At 36.6% G+C, this 24,422-nt stretch overlaps 1 protein-coding gene and 1 long non-coding RNA gene across 2 annotated transcripts; one reads left to right on the top strand and one right to left on the bottom strand.

Annotated features, from left to right (window-relative positions):
• The first annotated feature begins 1,793 nt into the window (after positions 1 to 1,793).
• LOC139891422 (uncharacterized) lies at positions 1,794 to 3,786 on the top strand. Its single transcript, XR_011773649.1, has 3 exons — positions 1,794 to 3,110; positions 3,229 to 3,604; positions 3,653 to 3,786. It is a non-coding gene; the product is annotated as an uncharacterized lncRNA (long non-coding RNA).
• Positions 3,787 to 4,460: 674 nt separating this feature from the next.
• On the bottom strand, positions 4,461 to 13,765 carry LOC139888285 (putative syntaxin-24). Its single transcript, XM_071871303.1, has 3 exons — positions 13,723 to 13,765; positions 13,543 to 13,617; positions 4,461 to 4,966 (listed from the first exon to the last, which is right to left on the bottom strand). Exons 1-3 carry the CDS (start codon positions 13,763 to 13,765, stop codon positions 4,461 to 4,463), a joined length of 624 nt encoding a protein of 207 aa, XP_071727404.1.
• Positions 13,766 to 24,422: the final 10,657 nt, after the last annotated feature.

The raw sequence follows: 24,422 nt of genomic DNA, 5'->3' as shown, positions 1-24,422 counted from the left end.
CCCGTCCGTTGGACGGAAATTATAAATATACGTTTTTACAGTTATTGAAAATATAACAATAGCATAAATACATATTGGGATGCAGTTGAAGTTTGTTGCATATACAGGCATTCAGTTTTATGAGCCCGTCCATTTAGCGGATAAATCTTTATTGTGAATTTGACTATTACGACCAAAATTTACAGATTGTAAGGATTGACTCAACCTTAATTAAACAATTCATTTATTATCATTACTTTTGGTCAATAAGCATGAATTTAAGATTCTGTAAGGATGGAAAAAATAAACTTAAAGAAAACTGTGATAACTCATATGTAGCCCGTATGTTGGATGGAAATTTGTAATATACGTTTTCGCTAATAATAGTATTACAACCAACATTTAAATATCGTAAAGTTCGACTCAACTTGATTCAAGCAAACCATTTGTCATAACTACTTTTGATCTGTAACTTCAAATTTGTTGATTAGTAGGAATGTAAATAAATTAAAGAAAAATATTTAACTCTTTGGTAGCCTGTCTGTTTTTTAATAGACGTTTTTGCTAATAATAGTATTATACTACTGTACTATTTATTTGTTTTTAAAATAGTTTTGAACTCTGAAATAAACTGATAATGACACGTGCCATAATTTAATGTTTTATTTAACTGTCGTACAACGCTTAAACGTTAGTTACCTGATTTTTTTTCTCACGGCATAGTCGAAACGGGAGATGATCGCAACGGGTGGTATAGTCCCCCTCGGGTGATCCCAATCGCTGTTAAAAAAAAAGTTGTATAGTTTTTTCTCTTTTTCAATATAGAAATATCAAATTCCAAGTATATTTATTATTATTATTAATTATTAATTATTAATTATTAATTATTAATTATAAATATAATAAATAATGTTTGATTTGAAAGAGTATGTATCGGAAATTCGGAACCCGTGGCCGTGTCAAGTTACGTTTGGATTGATTTTCATACATTATATATTAATATTTAATTGTTAAATTAAATAAAGTAATTATGTTATAAATTAATAAGATAATGTTAAAATAACAATCCGCTTATTATCATTATTGTATTAAGGTAAAACAATTCGTCATATATCTTTTGAATGCTTAAGATCTTTATTATTATTTTATACATTTATATAAATCTTTTATAAGGTAACAATCGGCCATATATTATTATTAATTAATTTAGTATTTAATTTGGTTTAACAATAGGTCGACACATAGGACAATTAAAATTATATTAATTGAAGAGATGACACGTAAGCATAATGGCACGTGCTTTATAATAATGTATAGATATAATAACAAAGTCAAATTTTGCTAATCATTTTCAAAAAAATTTAAATGGAGAAGAGGTGACCGTTAGATTAAATATGAACTTTTAATATCATCCATTAGATTTAGTGATCACTCAACCGTGTCTCTCTTCAATTCGTTGAGTGTCACAAATACCCTCTAAATATCCCGTCTCTATTGAAGATACGGGGGTCTATGATATTTTTCTTATTATCACAAACCTTTAAAACAACAAAGTTACACTTCTCGCTCTGTAAAATTCATACGAAAACATATTGATGATGCAATTAGGGCTTACTTCTAATCAGCTAGGAATCAAAAATTAGTTTTCATGAAGTATTAGGGGTCCTAATCATCAATCAAAAACACTCCTTCCCTTCTCAAAATCAAATTAGGGTTCTTATGGTGCAATCGATTCGAGCCCTCAAGATCCGCCATATAATTGTCTGATTGCTGAAAAAGGATAGGTTTTTGATATTCCACAGGATATTTTAATTCGTATTATGAATCAGACGAACGATTTGAGGGATGATTCAAAATCCTAATTTCAAATTGTAAGCAGGTTTTATCAATTTTGCACATGATTCTATTTATTAACAGCGACCCTATTTCAATTTTGCACATGTTTTATCAATAGGTGATGCGGGTTGAATAAAATGAATATTTCATTCAGTAGATACAACAAGTATAAATATTTACATTTGTTAACCTATATCCTATTGTTTGTGTGTTGTTAATTTTATGCTATGATTTTTTTACTTGCATGTATTTGTATCCCATTCTTTTACATATGAAAGAGTCACTGATGGAACTATCAGATATCTTTCTAAGTGATCAAGTTTTAAGATTTGAGAGCATAGTTCTATTATCACTAATGTTCTCGATATTTGTTAATGTTTTGATTCAGAATCAGAACAGTAGTAAAGGTTGAAGAAGAAACATGACCAACCTATTTGGTTATGTTTGAAATGAATTGTCAAATATAATTGATAGCAGTGTTTCATCAATGAACAATTTGAAGGATAATGTGAGTTTTATCATCTCCACATATAACTTCATATCTCATTGTAATACATATGATGCTAATCTGATCAGATAAAGTATTCATTGTGATACACTTTGAACCATAACGAATTTCACTTTAAAGTGATAACTGCATTGATCATGTTTGATTTCGATAACTTTACTATGTTGTGATAGTGTAAGATTATATTAATCTATACTTTATTTGTTTTCAGTTTATTACTATTTCATAGTTTGGCCCGGTCTTATTGATACGTACAACATGTTGATCCTTTGATTTTATTAAGTTTATATAGTGCCGACAAGGATATACACTTGTAGGTAGCAGATGCTCCAGCATCACAGGCCTGTGCATTGTGGGTTGACGATAAGGTATGATATTTATTTCCTGCTTGCCCATTTATCTTAACAGATTTAATTCCGAGTAATTGATTTGAAGGGTGCAAGAGCACATAGGTGAGCCATTTATCATTTTTAGCGTTGCTCTCTAAATAACTTGCTGATCTGCTATTAGATGATGTGGGAACACACAAAGCTCTCTGAATAGCTTTGTTCTCTAAATAACTTACTAAAAGGTTTTGCAATTTCGTCACTTTGAAACGTTTTGTATGAAGAATATTTCTTTGGAACAGCAAAAAAAAAAAAAAAAAAAAAATTTATGCTGCATATGCTTAAAGATGTGGTAGGTTTTCATAGGTTGTAAAGACGGCAGGGCCTGTAGATGGGAGATTTGAGCACATAGTTTTATCTTGCAATGCTACTTCTGACTACACCATTATTTGGATAGAAAGGTAAGCCAAAAGGGCTTTAGATGTAAGTTTTTTAAACACTGTAAAGTTCTTTCAACAATAAAGGAATTTCCAATTTAAGTCTCTGTAATAAATAGTTAGAAACATTGGTGCATGATAGTTGATGATGGAGAAAGGTCGTAATACAGACATTCCTGCACAACAAAAGATGGACAGACAACAAACTTTGGCAAACGAACATGGAGAAGAGTAGGCTGCTGCACTACAACGGGCTGTCAACTTTACAGTGCCTCATGCCCTTTTACCATCACAATATTGCACTTTTCATGATTCTGAGGGGGAGGTTTCCAATAGCGAATCGTCCAGCAAACACACACCAAAAGGAAGTTGGGATGACATAATCGAAGGTTTATTTGATAAAGATGAAGTTGGTCACATGGTGTTCAGAAAACCACATTATGTTGTTTGATTCAAGTACGACAGTCAAATGATTGGTGTCAAGAAAACCACAATCTGTTGTTGCTTGATTCAAGTAAGTATGACAAGTCATATTTTTGGTGTAAAAAAGAGAGAGATTTATGTAGAGTTTCAACTAAACTGATGAAATTTCATATCATTTTCATTTGTCAAGTATTATCATACTATTAGTATTGTTACATAATTTGTCACATGTATCAAATTAGATTATACGTTTTCAAATTTTTTAAGCATTTACAAGATTATTAACGACTTGACATACGAAAGATCACAAGACCTAATTTTACAACATTTGGATGATTAACTGTGTATAGGATGTGGATTGCCTCGGGCTATAAACAGAACTCTCGGGTTACAAATTGTCAAATCTTACTTTCTTTAAAGCACCGATCTTCCCGTGATTAAAATAACTGCCCTATAAGCATTTTACAACCTTGAAATTAGACCACCACCCCTTGAACCTTTCATAATCAAAACAACCCCTCGACCTTATATCACCACAAACCGCCACTCCATCACTATGTACCATCACTTCCACCTTATTATTTTATTGTTTTGTTTTTGTTTTCAGTTGTCATTTATATTTTCAAACAAGCTGTGTAAGGTCTAAGACAATGTGTCAAGAACACGACAATGAAATATTTATATTTGTTCTATCCATCACGAATTTTATTGTTTAACAAAAATAATAACTAATAAATAACTAAAGATTAATATCCAGAACAGCAAAAGAACAATTAACAAAACTATAGGTAGAGTAGACAATAAACGTTAAATTAACTAATGTTTATATATATATATATATATATATATATATATATATATATATATATATATATATATATATATATATATATATATATATATATATATATCACTAATGAGAAAAACATAGTTGTCGCCTATTAATTCCTCTTATAACAACGAACACTCGGTGGTCGCCTTTACAGAATTCAGTGGAAGCTCCAAATTATCACACACAAGATTATAGGTATCTGTGTCCGTGTTCACCAAGTGGATATTAGACCACATCACAATTGTCACATTCACGCCAACCTTATAAACGCCACTTTTGTTTTCATCTTCATAAACCAAATTTAACAACTGCAATACTCGCTGTCCTCTTAATACCACATTAAGAAATGTTTTCTCTTCTTTAGGCTCTAAAGAAAACACATCCAGGTGTTTCGTTCCCATTCGCTGGCCTTGATACATCAAACCGGCATCAATTCTATCAAAATGCATACCTATTTTTCGATAAGTGTTTCTAAAGGTTATGTTAGCCACAAGGTTGTAGTATAACGTGTTATTTGGTGGTGAAAGCGTGAACTGAGTGAGAGTGACGTCATGGACATCAACTTTTGGGAAGTTATAGATTTTTACCACAAGGAAGGGGGTAACTATGAGGATGACGATTAAAACTGGGCATGAACAACTTATACACATAGGTAAACAGAGAGACTCACGTTCGGGGTTTTGGTTGGATTTGGTTTTTTTCGGTCGAACCGGCGGGTAACCATAGACGATTTTTTCTTCGGGTATCAATATTGACGGCATGATGACTAACAGAATTGGTGAGATGATGAGATCGATGTGAATCGTAGAAGAAGCAAATTAAAACGCTTTATACAAGCCCTCTTAAGTGCAGTTGTAACTAAAAAGGATTCTAGCGAATTATTTGAATAATATTTTTATAATAATATTATTTATATGATTATAATTATCATGAATGATGATAATCAAAATCAGGTGTAACTTTTAAATTTGGTTATTGATTTCTTCGGATTCTATAAACAATACGGAGTATAAATCATTTTATCGTACTCTTCTAATACATCCTTTAATTTTATTTGTTTAATTGACAAAAAAATCATCATATTAACTTTTAGCTTCTATGTATCCCAATTCTCTCTTTCTTCTCCCGTTTTCAATTAGTTTGATTATGATTAATACGATGTTTTCTATTTATTAATGTAGTAGCAATATAATGGTTCTAATAATCCACCATAGTAGTAGCAATATAATGGTGTTAATAATTCACGCTATAGTGGTTATCATTCAGTTAATATTTTATATGGTATATTCCAAAGGAATTAGAGTATAACTCAAATAGACCAATAATTGATAACGTCATATTCATACACATTGTTCATTTCGTTATTGCTTTGGATAATATTTGAAGACTTTTGGCTCAAATGTGATTAAAAGGGAGATTTTTTTTTTGAACGGATTTTTTGGCATCAGTAGATTATTTATTTCAACGACCTTCATCATTTGCACGTAACACATACGTTCGGGCGAAAACCCGAACCTGATCGACGGTATCCGGGAACACATCCATTCGGGCAGTGGTCCGGGTAGAGGTCCGTGAATGAATCCGATAAAACCTCCATATATAGTCAATATATACCACCACTATTGGTGTTCAATTGGTTTAAAGAAAATCATGTCATCCCTAAAGATCGAACCCATGACATCTCCCTATCCCATGACACAAAGTACGTGAGGAGAACCGTTGGGCTATGCCCGCAAGTACATGATTTATGGTCAAGGAAGTATTAATGTGACTTTGGACATGATTTTCACGTAAAAGACATCGAGATAAAGACAAACAACAAGCAAGCAAAGTGACTTTGTGTTTCAGCAGTCAACCTCGGGCCAGCAGTAAAGGCCTTGCGAAACCCGAGAATCAGGTCCAAAACGCGAGAATCCTAATATTTTCAAATTTCGACTTCTAGTCACTTTGTCGCGTTTCAGTTGCAGTTTTCGAGTTTCAAGCACCTCGCGAAACGCGAGGGTCCTCGCGGAACGCGAAAATCTGACGTACAAAGCAAGTTTTTAATTTAATATAAATATCTTATACAATCCCCTAGTTTGGGATCACTGTATGACGAATTCTGGAACAGCAAATGTCGTTTTTCAAGGGTTTTTCATTATTGTAATTGAGATAAAACATAAGGATTACAATTGTGGCAAATATTAATTATTGGTAACTTTATCTTTTATATTGTTTATTGAAACCATGATTTTTAATTGTTCATATGTGTTCTTTGTGTTCTCTTTTACAATTATGAGTAGCTAAATTTTTATGTACCCACTTAGATTATTGAAACCTGATCGATGGATTGCCATCTTTAGATTTAATTCAACTGATTAAAATTGCTCTTGGTTATATTTAGCTAAGAACCACCGTTATTTAAAGTTTTTTAATTAATTGAATCATATTGATTTTATTTAATTTACTAAGGACAGTTATGTTGATTGATGAACTGAAATGTCCCGTTAATATCGATTATAAACGTTTCATATTAATTGATTTCTTTGCGAGGTTTTGACCTCTATATGAGACTTTTTCAAAGACTGCATTCGATTTTAAAAACAAACCATAACCTTTATTTTATCGATAAAGGTTTAAAAGCATGACGTAGATTATCAAGTAATGATAATCTCAAATATATCAGTTTTACACTCGACCATTTACATAATGGTTTACAATAATATTACACATCGATTTAAATCTCCGAATGCATTTTTTAAACAATATGTTACAAGCATGCTTGACTCCAATTCTTGTCCTTAATTTAGCATGCAACAGCGGAAGCTCTTAATAATCACCTGAGAATAAACATGCTTAAAACGTCAACAAAAATGTTGGTGAGTTATAGGTTTAACCTATATATCAAATTATATTAATAGACCACAAGATTTCATTTTTCATAATACATACAGGAACACTCATCTGTATAAAAATCATTCATATGAAGAACACCTGGTAACCGACATTAACAAAATGCATATAGAATATCTCCAAATATACAGGGACACTCATCTGTATATAGAAATCGAAGTACTAAAGCATCCATAACCTGGATGGGGTCTGTTAGGCCCAATAGATCTATCTTCAGGTGTGACGTCCCGTACAAAACCATCGTGTACGGTTCATCAACAACAGGATCATTACAAGGTCAAATACTATATGCTGTTTGAAAACCAGTTTTGCATTCATGAAAAGATAGCGTTTTTACAAAGATAACGTGCTTCCTATGAATAGAAGCATAAACATAAGTATGTGACCCAAAGGTCGTTACAAAGCCATTGTTTGAAAATAACATAAGTTACGAATGCAAAATAAAAAGTTCCATGATTGAGACATCTCTAAGTAATGCAGCGGAAATCTAACACAGCAGGTCCATAACAGCAAGTCTATAACACCAAGACAGCAAGTCTAACAGCGGAAGAAACAACGTCTAAGCACCTGAGAAATACACGCTTAAAAGTCAACACGAATGTTGGTGAGATATAGTTTAATTGTAACAGTAATGTAATGTAGGCCACAAGATTTCGTATTCAAAATAGTATGAAAAGTATATGTTTAACTGTGGGCACTTGGTAACTAACTTAACGTAAATATCACCCCCTAAAAGTACACTTGGCGAGTGCATATGTTCTCGAAGTATTAAACACCCGTTAAATGCTAGCGCGACTAGCCCGAGTGGGGATGTCAAAACCTATGGATCCATATCTAAGATTCGCGTTCACGGTTCAAAAACCAATGACTAAACGTTACCGAGCAAAGGGGAAAGTTTATGCCGTTATATCACCCACACATATATAAAGTTTAAGTACTCGTGCCTAGTAAGTAAAATATAAAAAGCGCATGTATTCTCAGTCCCAAAATAATTAAAGTAAAAAGGGATGCTATAACTCACAGTGATAAATGCGGTAAACTCGATATGAAAAGTATGCAAGTAATAAGTCGGTCCGAAAGGTCATCAACCTAAGTCAAAGGTTACTAGGTCAGTATATTGTCCCAAAAGGTTTAAAAGTACATAAATTAAGTTTAAGTGCCATCATCGTCATCATCATTGTTCGTAAAAGATAAAGTAAGTTTGACAAAAGTAGTGATCGAAACAATAAGCTGACTTCGGTCAGCTGCTACGACCTCTATACAAAACGAAAAGACGAGTAGTTATTGGCTATGGCTCTGTATATGAGTCCACTAACCGCTGACCAATTTTCAGAACCTAACTCGTCTTCGTTTGACTGTGGCGACAGTTTAAGTGCGAGTAGGTCAGAAATTTCAAGCACAACGTTACAAAGGCGTAGTGACTTTCGGGAGGCTATAAATCCTAAACCGTATATCGAATTTACGCGAGGCCTAAACGAAAAGTCATCTACTCGAAACGAACTAACCGAAAATCAATTTTCCAGAAGTCCGGGAATCTGATCAGATCCCGAGAAACAGTAAACAAGTGCTCCGGTGGGATTCTTGGAGCTTGATGCTCATTACGGTTCTCATCCTTGATGCTTGTAGCTTCAAGTGTACAACTCATTGATGGGTTAGCATCACCTTGACTAAGATTCAACCATCAACACACAATATGTTAAGACAAAGTAAGAACACAACTCATTTAAGAGTCTTAGATGGATGATGAACCAAGGTTACATCATATCCTTAGTCTTAACACAAATACAAGTTCTATTTACAACTAAAGCTACAAACTTTACTTCAATCTAACAAGTATGAACACAATCTTGATCAAATAAATTAATAGAACCCTAAGCTAGAGAGCTTGGATCCTTTTCACACAAGTTATGAGATTACAAAGCTAGAAAGCTTGAATCTTTGGTGTTCTTGAAGATCTTTAAGTTACATGAAGACCACAAACACAAGTTTTGATCTTTATAACAAAATAATGAGATCATAAGTTAGAGAACTTAGATCCAATAAAAGAAATGAAGATTCAAAGCTAGAAAGCTTGAATCTTGGTTGTTTTTGAAGATCTTGAAGCATAAAACTTGGATCTTTAAGTTGCATGAAGATTACAAACACAAGTTTGAATCTTTATAACAAAATAAGAGATTAAAGCTAAAAAGATTTAGATCTACAAAATAGGTGAAGATTCAAAGCTAGAAAGCTTGAATCTTTCATGTTCTCGAAGGATTCAAATCCATGTTTGAATCTACAAGATGTAATCAAGATCAAAAGCTAAAAAGCTAGACCCTTTAATGATGATGATGAATTCGTGAATGATGAAGGGAGAAGAAGAAGAAAAATCAAAAACTTACACTTTTTAGAGTGAGAAAGACTAGAGATAGAATTAGAGAGTAAGTGTGTGTAAATTGCAAATGAGATCAAGTGTAAAATGGGTGAAATAAGGCTTGTATTTATAGGAGGTGAGGGTGTGGGGAGGGTCATGGTGGCCGTGGGTATGGTGGGGGGACAAGGGGGACTCCTTTTTGCTTTTTGGTTAATGGTTGTCTAAAGTTGGTGCTTATGTTAGCATCCCATGCAACATTAAGGATAATGCTTAACAAAAATGCTAGTATGTTCCCTTTAATAAATGGGCATTTGTCTTACATATTATTGGGTCACTAGTTATTAATAATTGGACTAATTAAATAGTCCACTAACTAGAGTAGGGTGGGCTAAAGTTCAACAAGGTAGAAAGTCCAGAAAGACTAACTAGTGTGCTCTAGTAAATTACTAAGCGTAATTAAGCATCCAAAAACCCAAGTAATTGTTATTATAAAATAACAATTAGTATTTCGTAGTCATAATATTCCGATTATAACAAAAGTTAAACGTGTACACAGTACGCAGTTCGTTCTAAACGTTAAGTGACACTAACGGTCATAAAGGCTTCCGGGGATCAAGTTAAGTATCCTACGTACTTAATGGCACGTTTTCACATATAAACAAAAGTAATCAACATATAGTAAGATCCCAGAGTATAATATAGCACAGTACCCACAAATACGCAGTTTCGTGAAATCACAAAGCACAAAAGCAAGTCGAAAAAGTCGGGTCGTTACATTACCCACCTGTTAATGAAAATTTCGTCCCAAAATTTTAGGCTGAGGTAGATGGTAGAGTTGTGAAGAGGTGAGGATACTTCTGCATCATTTGATCCTCTCGTTCCCAAGTAAACTCGGGTCCTCGTTTTGCATTCCATCGGACTCGGACGATAGGAATCTTATTGCGTTTCAAGGTCTTGACCTCACGGTCCATAATTTCAACGGGTTCTTCCACAAAGTGGAGTTTGTCATCAATCGTAAGCTCTTCTAGTGGTATGAGAAGTTCTGGTTCCGCAAGACACTTCTTCAGATTTGATACGTGAAAAGTATGATGAGCGGAGCTCAATTGTGTTGGAAGATCTAAAAGGTAAGCAACGGGTCCAATACGTTCTAAGATCTCGAAAGGACCAATATATCGCGGATTCAACTTCCCACGCTTTCCGAAAAGGATTACACCTTTCCAAGGTATGACTTTCAACATAACGCGGTCGCCGATTTGGAATTCATGATCTCCACGTTTAAGCTCGGCATAACTCTTTTGACGATCACGGGTCGTCTTGAGTCTCGCTTAAATTTGAACAATCTTCTCGGTTGTTTCATGAACGAGTTCGGGTTCGGTGATTTACTTATCGCCTACTTCGGCCCAACAAATAGGAGAACGAAACTTGCGGCCATACAACACTTTGAAAGGTGCGGCATTAATACTCCAATGATAGCTATTGTTGTAAGAAAATTCGGCTAGCGGCAAATGCTTTTCCCAAGCATTTTCGAAATCGATAACACATGCTCGCAACATGTCCTCCAGGGTTTGAATCGTGCGTTTGCTTTGTCCGTCGGTCTGCGGGTGATATGCGGTACTCATGTCGAGACGCGTTCCCAAGGCTTCTTGCAAAGAACACCAAAATCTAGAAGCAAAACGGGTATCTCGGTCTGAAATGATCGATAAGGGCACACCATGACGAGATACAATTTCCTTTATGTGTAGTTGAGCGAGTTTGTCCATCGTATAAGTTTCCTTCATGGCTAGGAAGTGTGCAGATTTGGTAAGACGGTTGATAATAACCCAGATGGTATCATATCCGCCTACCGTTTTCGGTAGCTTCGTGATGAAGTCCATCGTTATCCTTTCCCACTTCCATTGCGGGATTTCTGGTTGCTGGAGTAATCCGGACGGCTTCTGATGTTCGGCCTTAACTTTCGAACAAGTCAAACACTTTCCAACATATGCTGCAACATCCCTCTTCAGGTTTGGCCACCAATACTGAACCTTGAGGTCGTGGTACATCTTACCAGCTCCTGGATGAATTGAATACCTTGACTTGTGGGCTTCGTCTAGAATAAGGCTCTGTAGATCTCCATAACTAGGTACCCATATTCTCCCAGCAAAGTATCGGAGTCCAGTCTCCTTGACCTCCAATCGAGAAACGAGAATGTTCAAGTGCTCTTGCGAAATATTCTCCTCCTTGAGAGCCTCTTCTTGAGCTATGCGGATCTGGCTATTGAGATTCGAATGGATGGTGATGTTCAAGGCTCGGACACGAAGAGGTACCAGTCTCTCCTTTCGGATTAAGGCATCGGCTACAACATTTGCCTTGCCAGGATGGTAACAGAGTTCACAATCATAATCGTTCAATGTCTCGATCCACTGTCGCTGTCTCATGTTCAGTTGCTTCTGATCATATATGTGTTGGAGGCTTTTGTTGTCAGTGAAGATAGTGCTCTTAGTTCCATACAGGTAGTGTCTCCACAGTTTAAGTGCGAAGACAACAGCTCCAAGCTCAAGATCGTGCCTCATGTAATTTCGCTCTTGAATCTTCAGTTATCAAGAGGCGTAAGCAATAACCTTTGTTCGTTGCATCAATACACAACCAAAGGCATGTTTCGAGGCATCGCAATACACAACGAAGTCGTCACTGCCTTCAGGAAGGGACAAGATAGGTGCGGAGGTTAACTTCTGCTTCAGAGTTTGGAATGCCGACTCTTGTTCGGCCGCCCAAACGAACTTCTTCCCCTTGTGAATCAATGCGGTTAATGGTCGTGCAATCAGAGAAAAACCTTCGATGAATCTTCGGTAATAACCGGCGAGGCCTAGAAATTGGCGGATATGAGTCGGAGTAGTTGGGGTTTCCCACTTGCTGATAGCTTCGATCTTTGCAGGATCGACTTTGATACCCTGATCGCTCAAGATATGACCAAGAAATTGAACCTCCTTCAACCAAATTCACACTTGGAGAATTGGCATAAAGTTGCTCTTGTCTCAAGAGTTCCAGCACAAGTTGAAGATGTTGGTCATGTTCTGCTTCACTTCTGGAGTAGATGAGGATATCATCTATGAAGACGATAACGAACTTGTCCAGGTACGGCTTGCATACTCGATTCATGAGATCCATAAACACGGCAGGTGCATTGGTTAAACCGAACGGCATCACTAGAAACTCATAGTGACCATAACGGGTTCTGAACGTAGACTTAAGTACATCGCTCTCCTTCACCCTCAACTGGTGATAACCTGATCGTAAATCGATCTTGGAATAAACGCTGGATCCTTGCAGCTGACCGAAAAGATCGTCAATTCAGGGAAGGGGATATCGATTCTTAATTGTCAACTTGTTCAGCTCACGATAATCGATACACATGAGGAAAGATCCGTCCTTCTTCTTCACGAACAAAACAGGTGCACCCCAAGGCTATGAACTTGGTTGGATGAATCCGTGGTCTAGTAGTTCTTGTAGTTAGCTCTGCAATTCTGTCATTTCGGAAGGTGCGAGTCGATAAGGTGCGCGAGCTACAGGTGCAGCTCCTGGTACTAGATCGATCTGGAACTCCACTGATCTCGGCGGCGGTAATCCAATCAATTCTTCTGGAAAGACGTCTTGAAATTCGTTCACAATTCGTACATCATCTACGCTCTTTTCCTCGGTTTCTAACTTCTTCACATGCGCTAAAATAGCAAAACGTCCTTTTCTCACGAACTTCTGCGCTTTCATACAACTAATAAGGTTCAGCTTCGGGCTACATCTCTCTCTGTAAACAATCAATGGTACACCGTCTTCGCGAGGTATACGAAGAATCTTCTTCCCACAGATAACTTCTGCTTTTGCTTTGGACAACCAGTCCATACCAACTATCACATCAAAGCTTCCCAACTTAATGGGTATCAAATCAATCTCAAAATCCACTCCAACTAAATTAATAATACCTCTTCGGCCAATCTGGTCAGCTTTCTCAAGTTTTCCATTGGCAACCTCGACAAGAATACTCTCGTCCAAAGGAACTAACAACCAATCTATCTTAGAGCAAAAGTGTCTACAAACATAACTCCTATCGGCACCGGTATCAAATATGACAGAAGCTAATAGGTTATTGATAGTAAATGTACCTGTAACCAAGTCAGAATCCTCGCGGACATCTCTGGCGTTCATGTTGAAGACTCTTCCAAGTGCTGGCCCGCCATCCTTCTTCTTGTTAGGACATTCATTCTTAAAGTGACCCTACTGGCCTCATTCAAAACACTTATTTGGCCCATTCGGATTTGTTCTCACAGCTGGGGTGGTGATCTTACAGTCTCTGCCGACATGTCCAGTCCTTTTGCACTTCTCACACACTACGTTGCAGTATCCAGTGTGGTGCTTGTAGCATCTCTTACACTGAGGAGGGGTACTTTGTAGTTAGGGTTCAAGCTAGGGTTCAGGTTAGGGTTCCTCCAGTTGTTGTTTCCTTTGAAATTCTCATACCTCTTAGCTAGGTTCTGATCAAAACCTTTACCTTTGTTTCTGTCCCACTTACGTTTCCCATTACTAGCTCCTGATTCCGATCTCACCTTTTCTGGTTCTGGTTGCGTAATCTGATTCGTTAGGGTGTGCGCCATGCGCATAGCTTTCGGGACATTTGCTGGTTTCGAAGAGGTGACATTTCTGTGAATGGTCTTGGGAAGTCCCCATAAATACAGTTCCATTCGTTTAAATTCAGGAGTAACCATCGTGGGGCACATCAAAGCCAACTCCAAGTACCTTCGGTTATAGCCATCAAGGTCAGTTCCTACAACCTTCAGTTCCAAAAACTCCGCTTCCATCTTCTGAATTTTGGTTCTGGGGCAATATTCCTCGATCATAGCACTCTTAAACTCCTCCCATGGTGTAGCATAAGCTTCGTCAATTCCCTGAGCCTGGGCGAGTATGTTCCACCAAGTCAAAGCGCCATCCGACAAAGTTCAGGATGCGAACTTAGTCTTATTCCCTTCAGAGTAGTTACTCACACGGAACACAGACTCCAATTTCTCAAACCATCTCGTCAGCCCAACTGGCCCTTCAGTACCACTGAAATTGTGGGGCTTGCAGCTCTGGAATTCCTTATAAGTGCACCCGTTCTGAACAGCTGGGTTAGCCGGCGGAGCTAGAGCAGGGTTGGCATTTGCTATAGCTGCGGCTACTCGAGTAGCTATCATCTCCTCGATCTGAGCTGCGGTGGGGATTTCTCGCGGACCTCTTCCGTTTGCCATTGGTCTTCTAAACAAAATTTTTGACTTAAGTCAAAATCCAGCATTCAATAACTCATAATGCTATGGTATAAGATAATCAATATGGAAACAACACAATACATGTTAACTAAGCATGGCAACTAGTCACAGATAGCACAAAAATCATCATGTAATAATTTAAGTAAAACACCGTACAGTAATTCAAACAACAGAAATTCCATTCATTAATAAGAAAGTTGCATACATCCTCATAAGGTTCGTACAATACTTGAATAAAACATGAAACTACTAACGGAATTACATAATGAAATCTAATACAATAGCCATATGGTGATGGTGGATAAATGATGTCCATCAGGTGGGCCATCTGTTCCTCTAGCTCAGTTACCCGAGCACGGAGGGTATGCACTTCCCTCGTCAGTTCCTCGATGGTGGGAGATGTTGGTGGGGCAGGTGGTGCAGGCGGTGTAGGTGGTGCTGAGGGTGCAGAGGGTGCAGCACCAGAAGTAGATGGTGCACAACGGCCGACCTTATGCACGAATGGATTAGCAAAATACGGCACAACCCGCTTGCGGGCGGTGACCCTAACCCTTAGTCCGCGTGCATTCACGAACGGCTTACCTCCATTAACCCCTGGAATAACAGTACCATCGAAGCAGTACCGCTTCTTCGGCGGGGTAGAGGGTGGCTGCACGGGCTCCTCCTCGGGGTCCTCCTCAGAATCCTCCTCGGGATCTGTAACACCTAGGCAAATCCCACATCGCCCACGAACATGAGTGATCATGGGATTATAAGGTAATACTCACGCTTAAATGACACAACGCGTTTTGGGACCACGGGCTGAGCAGAAGTACGAGTACGTTGTGGTTAAGCGTGCTCGGGCGAGAGCACTACCAGGATGGGTGACCTCCTGGGAAAGTGCTTCTCGTGTGTGGTCGCCAAGAAAAAGCCGTGCGCCTGCGGGCAAAGCGGACAATATTGTGGTCATGTTAAGCTGGGGTGTTACAGAATGGTATCAGAGCCACTCATGTGCCGTTGGGGGTGGTGGGGCAAACCTCATCGAGGACGATGAGTCCCTGAGGGGGGGTGAATGTAACACCTAGGCAAATCCCACATCGCCCACGAACATGAGTGATCATGGGATTATAAGGTAATACTCACGCTTAAATGGCACAACGCGTTTTGGGACCACGGGCTGAGCAGAAGTACGAGTACGTTGTGGTTAAGCGTGCTCGGGCGAGAGCACTACCAGGATGGGTGACCTCCTGGGAAAGTGCTTCTCGTGTGTGGTCGCCAAGAAAAAGCCGTGCGCCTGCGGGCAAAGCGGACAATATTGTGGTCATGTTAAGCTGGGGTGTTACAGGATCCTCTTCGCTGGAGTCGTCGGATGATGAATCGTCTGAATCATCTGAGGGTGGATGTGCCTAGCCAGTGGTCATAAGTCGGTATCTGCCTGGTGATATCGGTACAACACGTCCGTCAGTGAGGCGCCTAGCCCAATGTCCATGCTCGTTACGGAAAGGACCGTCCCTATTTCCCCCAGGAATCATAGCATCACCGGAATGGTGTTGTGCCTTCGGGAGTCCAGGGATGGGTGGAGCTGGAATCTCCTCTGGTAGCGGTGAGTCAGCAACAATAGTATGCGAAGTAGCAGACATATCTGAGTCACTCTCGAAGTCAAAGGTCATGGGCGGCATGTCCGTCATCTGAACAAGGAAAAATAACTTTTTCCATGTCAGTAAGACATATAGGAAGCACGTATCAAGCACTACAGCAACCTAGATCGTCTACCGCAGTACATAGCTTGGCAATATTAACAGTACTTAAAAGGAGTAACATGCAATCGAAAGTAGATAGTAGCATGCAGTAGCGAGATAAGCAATAGCATACAGCATGTACACATAGCAGTAAGAGTAAGCAGTAGAATGCATCAAGATCATATAGCAGTATAAGTAAGCGGTAGCATGCAGCAGTAGTAAGCAGTAACAAGTAAACGAGCAATTTGTAGATTAGTCCTATTAGTGAATCCTACTCGACCGGGTCTAGACTCACTAATGCAACCTAATTCCCTACAACCAATGCTCTAATATCAAATGTGATGCCCCGTACAAAACCATCGTGTAAGGTTCATCAACAACAGGATCATTACAAGGTCAAAAACTATATGCTATTTGAAAACCAGTTTTGCATTCATGAAAAGATACCGTTTTTACAAAGATAATGTGCTTCCTATGATTAGAAGCATAAACATAAGTATGTGACCCAAAGGTCGTTACAAAGCCATTGTTTGAAAATAACATAAGTTACGAATGCAAAATAAAAAGTTCCATGATTGAGACATCTCTAATTAATGCAGCGAAAATCTAACACATCAGGTCCATAACAGCAAGTCTATAACACCAAGACAGCAAGTCTAACAGCGGAAGAAACAACGTCTAAGCACCTGAGAAATACACGCTTAAAAGTCAACACGAATGTTGGTGAGCTATAGTTTAATTGTAACAGTAATGTAATGTAGGCCACGAGATTTCGTATTCAAAACAGTATGAAAAGTATATGTTTAACCGTGGGCACTTGGTAACTAACTTAACGTAAATATCACCCCCTAAAAGTATACTTGGCGAGTGCTTATGTTCTCGAAGTATTAAACACCCGTTAAATGCTAGCGCGACTAGCCCGAGTGGGGATGTCAAACCCTATGGATCCATATCTAAGATTCGCGTTCACGATTCAAAAACCAATGACTAAACATTACCGAGCTAAGGGGAAAGTTTATGCCGTTATATCACCCACACATATATAAAGTTTAAGTACTCGTGCCTAGTAAGTAAAACATAAAAAGCACATGTATTCTCAGTCCCAAAATAGTTAAAGTAAAAAGGGATGCTATAACTCACAGTGATAAATGCTGTAAAGTCGATATGAAAAGTATGCAAGTAGTAAGTTGGTCTGAAAGGTCGTCAACCTAAGTCAAAGGTTACTAGGTCTGTATATTGTCCCAAAAGGTTTAAAAGTACATAAATTAAGTTTAAGTTTCATCATCGTCATCATCATTGTTCGTAAAAGATAAAGTAAGTTTGACAAAAGTAGTGATCGAAACAATAGGCTGACTTCGGTCAGCTGCTATGGCCTCTACACAAAACGAAAAGATGCGTAGTCAGTGGCTATGGCTCCGTATATGAGTCCACTAACCGCTGACCAATTTTTAGAACATAACTCGTCTTCTTTTGACCGTGGTGACGGTTTAAGTGCGAGTAGGTCAGAAATTTCAAGCACAACGTTACAAAGGCGTAGTGACTTTCGGGAGGCTATAAATCTTAAAACGTATATCGGATTTAGACGAGACCTAAACGAAAAGTTATATACTCGAAATGAACTAACTGAAAATCAATTTTACAGAAGTCCAGGAATCTGATCAGATCCCGAAAAACAGTAAACAAGTGCTCTGGTGGGATTCTTGGAGCTTGATGCTCATCACGGTTCTCATCCTTGATGCTTGTAGCTTCAAGTGTACAACTCATTGATGGGTTAGCATCACCTTGACCAAGATTCAACCATCAACACACAATATGTTAAGACCAAGTAAGAACACAACTCATTTAAGAGTCTTAGATGGATGATGAACCAAGGTTACATCATATCCTTAGTCTTAACACAAATACAAGTTCTATTTACAACTAAAGCTACAAACTTTACTTCAATCTAACAAGTATGAACACAATCTTGATCAAATAAAGTAATGGAACCCTAAGCTAGAGAGCTTGGACCCTTTTCACACAAGTTATGAGATTACAAAGCTAAAAAGCTTGAATCTTTGGTGTTCTTGAAGATCTTGAAGCATAAAGCTTAGATCTTTAAGTTACATGAAGATCACAAACACAAGTTTTGATCTTTATAAAAAAATAATGAGATCATAAGTTAGAGAACTTAGATCCAACAAAAGAAATGAAGATTTAAAGTTAGAAAGCTTGATTCTTGGTTGTTCTTGAAGATCTTGAAGCATAAAGCTTGGATCTTTAAGTTACATGAAGATTACAAACACAAGTTTGAATCTTTATAACAAAATAAGAGATTAAAGCTAAAAAGATTTAGATCTACAAAATAGGTGAAGATTCAAAGCTAGAAAGTTTGAATCTTCCATGTTCTTGAAGGATTCAAATCCATGTTTGAATCTACTAGATGTAATCAAGATCAAAAGCTAAAAAGCTAGACCCTTTAATGATGATGATGAATTCGTGAATGATGAAGGGAGAAGAAGAAGAAAAATAAAAAACTTACACTTTTTAGAGTGAGAAAGACTAGAGAGAGAATTAGAGAGTAAGTGTGTGTAAATTGCAAATGAGATCAAGTGTAAAATGGGTGAAATAAGGCTTGTATTTATAGGAGGTGAGGGTGTGGAGAGGGTGATGGTGGCCGTGGGTATGGTGGGGGGACAAGGGGGACACCTTTTTACTTTTTGGTTAATGGTTATCTAAAGTTGGTGCTTATGTTAGGATCCCATGCAAGATTAAGGATAATGCTTAACAAAAATGCTAGTATGTTACCTCTAATAAATGGGCATTTGTCTTACATATTATTGGGTCACTAGTTATTAATAATTGGGCTAATTAAATTGTCCACTAACTAGAGTAGGGTGGACTAAAGTCTAACAAGGTAGAAAGTCCAACAAGACTAACTAGTGTGCTCTAGTAAATTACTAAGCGTAATTAAGCATCCAAAAACCCAAGTAATTGTTATTATAAAATAACAATTAGTATTTCGTAGTCATAATATTCCGATTACGACAAAAGTTAAACGTGTACACAGTACGCAGTTCGTTCTAAACGTTAAGTGACACTAACGGTCATAAAGGCTTTCGGGGATCAAGTTAAGTATCCTACGTACTTAATGGCACGTTTTTACATATAAACGAAAGTAATCAACATGTAGTAAGATCCCAGAGTATAATATAGCACAATACGCATAAATACGCAGTTTCGTGAAAGCACAAAGCACAAAAGCAAGTTGAAAAAGTCGGGTTGTTACATCAGGATTCGCGTCAATTAGTGGCGTTCACCAATTCTTAGGTTACCAAGCAAAAGGGGTGATATTCAATAAGATAATTCAATCATAGAATGTAATTTTCAAGTACTTGTGTCTATTTTGTAAATGATTTATAAAAACTGCATGTATTCTCATCCCAAAAATATTCGATAGTAAAAATGGGACTATAACTCACTTTCACAGATTTTTCCTTCGTCGGAAAATAACACTTGGCAACTGGTCGATTCACGAACCTATAAAAAATATATACATACATATCAAAGTATGATTGAAATATATTCATAGCATTTTTTATTACGCGCTGATGATTTAAGTTGTTAAATTAGCAGTCCAACGTTAGTAGTCCACAATTAGTAGTCCACAGTTAGTAGTACATAAATAAATCCATATAATATCTCGAATCAATCCACGACCCAGTGTATACAAGTCTCAGACTCGATCACAACTCAAAGTATATATATTATTTTAGAATCAACCTCAACTCTGTATAGCTAACTCGATCATTACCGCATATAGAGTGTCTATGGTTGTTTGAAATAATATATATAGATGACGTCGATATGATATGTCAAAACATTGTATACGTGTTTATGGTCTATCAAGATTACATAATATATGTTAGAATACATGTACAATACAATATAAGTTAGTTAAGTTATGGTTAGTATAAATTTATTACAAAGTTTCACGTAGTTAAAACTAGTAATTTTTACCAATTTTGTTTTACCCATCATTTCTTCGTTTTAAATCCGTTTTGAGTGAATCTAGTTGCTATGGTTTCGTATCGAACTTGACTTTATGAAACTAAACAGAAAAAGTGGTGGATTATAGTCGAAGTTACAGGTTACAAGTCATTTTTGTAAGAGGTAGTCATTTCAGTTGAAAGAACGACGTCTTGATGACCATTTTGAAAAACATACTTCCACTTTGAGTTTAACCATGATTTTTGGATATAGTTTCATGTTCATAAGAAAAATCATTTTCCCAAAAGAACAACTTTTAAATCAAAGTTTATCATAGTTTTTAATTATCTAACCCAAAACAGCCCCCGGTTTTACTACGACGACGTATGTCCGGTTTTACGGTGTTCTTCGTGTTTTCAGGTTTTAAATCATTAAGTTAGCATATCATATAGATATAGAAAATGTTCTTAGTTGATTTTAAAAGTTAAGTTAGAAGTATTAACTTTCTTTGCGAACAAGTTTAGAATTAACTAAACTATGTTCTACTGATTACAAGTTTAAATCTTCGAATAAGATAGTTATATATATAGGAATCGAACAAGGTTATGAACACCATTACTACCTAAAGTATAGTAGGTAAACCTACTGGAAATGATGAAAAAATAACTTGAGCTTCAAAGGATCTTTGATGACTTGGAAGTTCTTGAAGTAGAATCATGACACGAAAACAAGTTCAAGTAAGATTACTACTTGAATTAAGATAGTTATAGTTGTAGAAATCGAATCAAAGTTTGAATATGAGTATTACCTTGAATTAGAAGGATATCTACTGTAAATAACAAAGATTTCTTGATCTTAGATGATTGCTTGGAATGGATTAGAAAGCTTGAAAGTAAACTTGCAAACTTGAAAGTATTCTTTATTTTATGAAATTAGAACTTATAGAATTTATGAAGAACACTTAGAACTTGAAAATAGAACGTGAGAGAGATCAATTAGATGAAGAAAATTGAAGAATGAAGGTGTTTATATATGTTTTGGGTCGTGGTATATGGATTAGATATAAAGGATATGTAAGTTTGTTTTCTTGTAAATAATTCATGAATGATTTATAATATTTTTGTAATCTTGCTAAATAATTCATACTAGATTACAAAGAATAGTTCCCACATGTTTAGGTGACTCATTAAGGCTGCTAAGAGCTGATCATTGAAGTGTATATACCAATAGTAAATACATCTAGAAGCTGGGTATTGTACGAGTACGAATACGGATGAATACGAGTAGAATTGTTGATGAAAACGAATGAGAATGTAATAGTGACCAACTTTGATAAGTATGAGTGTTTTGATATGTGTCTTGAAGTCTTCTAAAAGTGTATTAATACATCTTAATACACTACATGTATACACATTTTAACTGAGTCGTTAAGTCATCATTAGTCGTTACATGTAAGTGTTGTTTTGAAACCTTTAAGTTAACGATCTCATTTAATGTAATTAACCCATTGTTTATTATATCTAATGAGATGTTAAATTATCATATTATCATGATAACATGGTGTATTAATATATCTTAATACGATATATATATTAAAACGTCGTTACAACGATAATCGTTACATATATAACTCGTTTCGAAACTCTTACGTTAGTAGTCTTGTTTTACATATGTAGTTCATTGTTAATACACTTAATGATATATTTAATTATCATTTTATTATATTAAACATAGTGTATTAATATCTTAATATGATACATATATATTTAGCAAGACGTTGTTATAACGATAGTCGTTATATATATCGTTTCGAGTTTCTTAATTCAATAGTATCATTTTATGTATATAACTCATTGTTAATATACTTAGTGAGATACTTACTTATCAAAATATCATATTATATATATATATATATATATATATATATATATATATATATATATATATATATATATATATATATATATATATATATATATATATATATATATATATTATCATGTCGTTTTTTCAAGTTTTAACGTTCGTGAATCGCCGGTCAATTTGGGTGGTCAATTGTCTACATACACTCATTTCAATTAATCAAGTCTTAACAAGTTTGATTGCTTAACATGTTGGAAACATTTAATCATGTAAATATCAAATTCATTTAATATATAAACATGGAAAAGTTCGGGTCACTATAGTACCTACCCGTCAAATAAATTTTGTCCCGAAATTTTAAGCAGTTGGAGGTGTTGACGCATCTTCTGGAAATAGGTGTGGGTATTTCAGCTTCATCTGATCTTCACACTCCTAGGTGAACTCGGGTCCTCTACGAGCATTCCATCAAACCTTAATGATCGGTATTTTATTTTGCTTAAGTCTTTTAACCTCACGATCCATTATTTTGACGGGTTCTTCAATGAATTGTAGTTTTTCATTGATCTTGATTTCGTCTAAAGGAATAGTGAGATCTTCTTTAGTTAAGCATTTCTTCAGATTCGAGACGTGAAAATTATTATGTACATTGGCGAGTTGTTGAGGTAATTCAAGTCGATAAGCTACCAGTCCAACACGATTAATAATCTTGAATGGCCCAATGTATCTCGGGTTTAGTTTTCTCCGTTTTCCAAAATGAACAACGCCTTTCTAAGGTGATACTTTAAGCATGACCATGTCACCGATTTCAAATTCCAAATCTTTTCTTCTAATGTCTGCGTATCTCTTTTGCCGATTCTGAGCGGTTTTCAAACGTTGTTGAATTTGGATGATTTTCTCGGTAGTTTCTTGGATTATCTCCGGACCCGTAATTTGCCTATCCCTCACTTCGCTCCAACAAATCGGAGACCTGCACTTTCTACCGTAAAGTGCCTCGAACGGTGCCATCTCAATACTCGAGTGGTAACTGTTGTTGTAGGAAAATTATGCTAATGGTAGATGTCGATCCCAACTGTTTCCAAAATCAATAACACATGCTCGTAGCATGTCTTCAAAAGTCTGTATCGTCCTTTCACTCTGCCCATCGATTTGTGGATGATAGGCAGTACTCATGTCTAGACGAGTTCCCAATGCTTGTTGTAATGTCTGCTAGAATCTTGAAATAAATCTCCCATCCCTATCAGAGATAATATAGACTGGTATTCCATGTCTGGAGATGACTTTTTTTAAGTATATTCGTGCTAACTTCTCCATTTTATCATCTTCTCTCATTGGCAAAAAGTGTGCTGACTTGGTGAGACAATCGACTATTACCCAAATAGTATCATAACCACTTGCAGTCCTTGACAATTTAGTAATGAATCCATGGTAATGTTTTCCCATTTTCATTCCGGGATTTCACGTTGTTGAAGTAGACCTGATGGTTTCTGATGTTCAGCTTTGACCTTAGAACACGTCAAACATTCTCCTACATATTTAGCAATATCAGCTTTCATACCCGACCATCAAAAGTGTTTTTTGAGATCTTTGTACATCTTTCCCGCTCCCACATGTATTGAATATCTGGTTTTATGTGCTTCCCCAAGTACGATTTCTCTCACATCTCCTTATTTTGATACCCAAATTCTTTCAGTTCTATACCGTGTTCCATCTTCCCGAATATCAAGATGTTTCTCCGATCCTTTGGGTATTTCATTCTTCAGATTTCCCGCTTTTAAAACTCCCTATTATGCCTCTTTTATTTGAGTAGTAAGGTTAGTATGAATAATTATATTCATAGCTTTTACTCGTATAGGTTCTCTATCTTTTCTGCTCAAGGCGTCAGCTACCACATTTGCCTTCCCCGGGTGGTAACAAATCTCAAAGTGGTAATCATTCAACAACTCAATCCACCTACATTGCCTCATGTTCAGTTGTTTCTGATCAAATATATGTTGGAGACATTTGTAGTCGGTA

The sequence above is a fragment of the Rutidosis leptorrhynchoides genome, chromosome 2 (genome assembly GCF_046630445.1).
Source record: "Rutidosis leptorrhynchoides isolate AG116_Rl617_1_P2 chromosome 2, CSIRO_AGI_Rlap_v1, whole genome shotgun sequence".
Classification (NCBI taxonomy): domain Eukaryota; kingdom Viridiplantae; phylum Streptophyta; class Magnoliopsida; order Asterales; family Asteraceae; genus Rutidosis; species Rutidosis leptorrhynchoides.
This window is presented reverse-complemented; position numbering and strand designations above follow the sequence as displayed.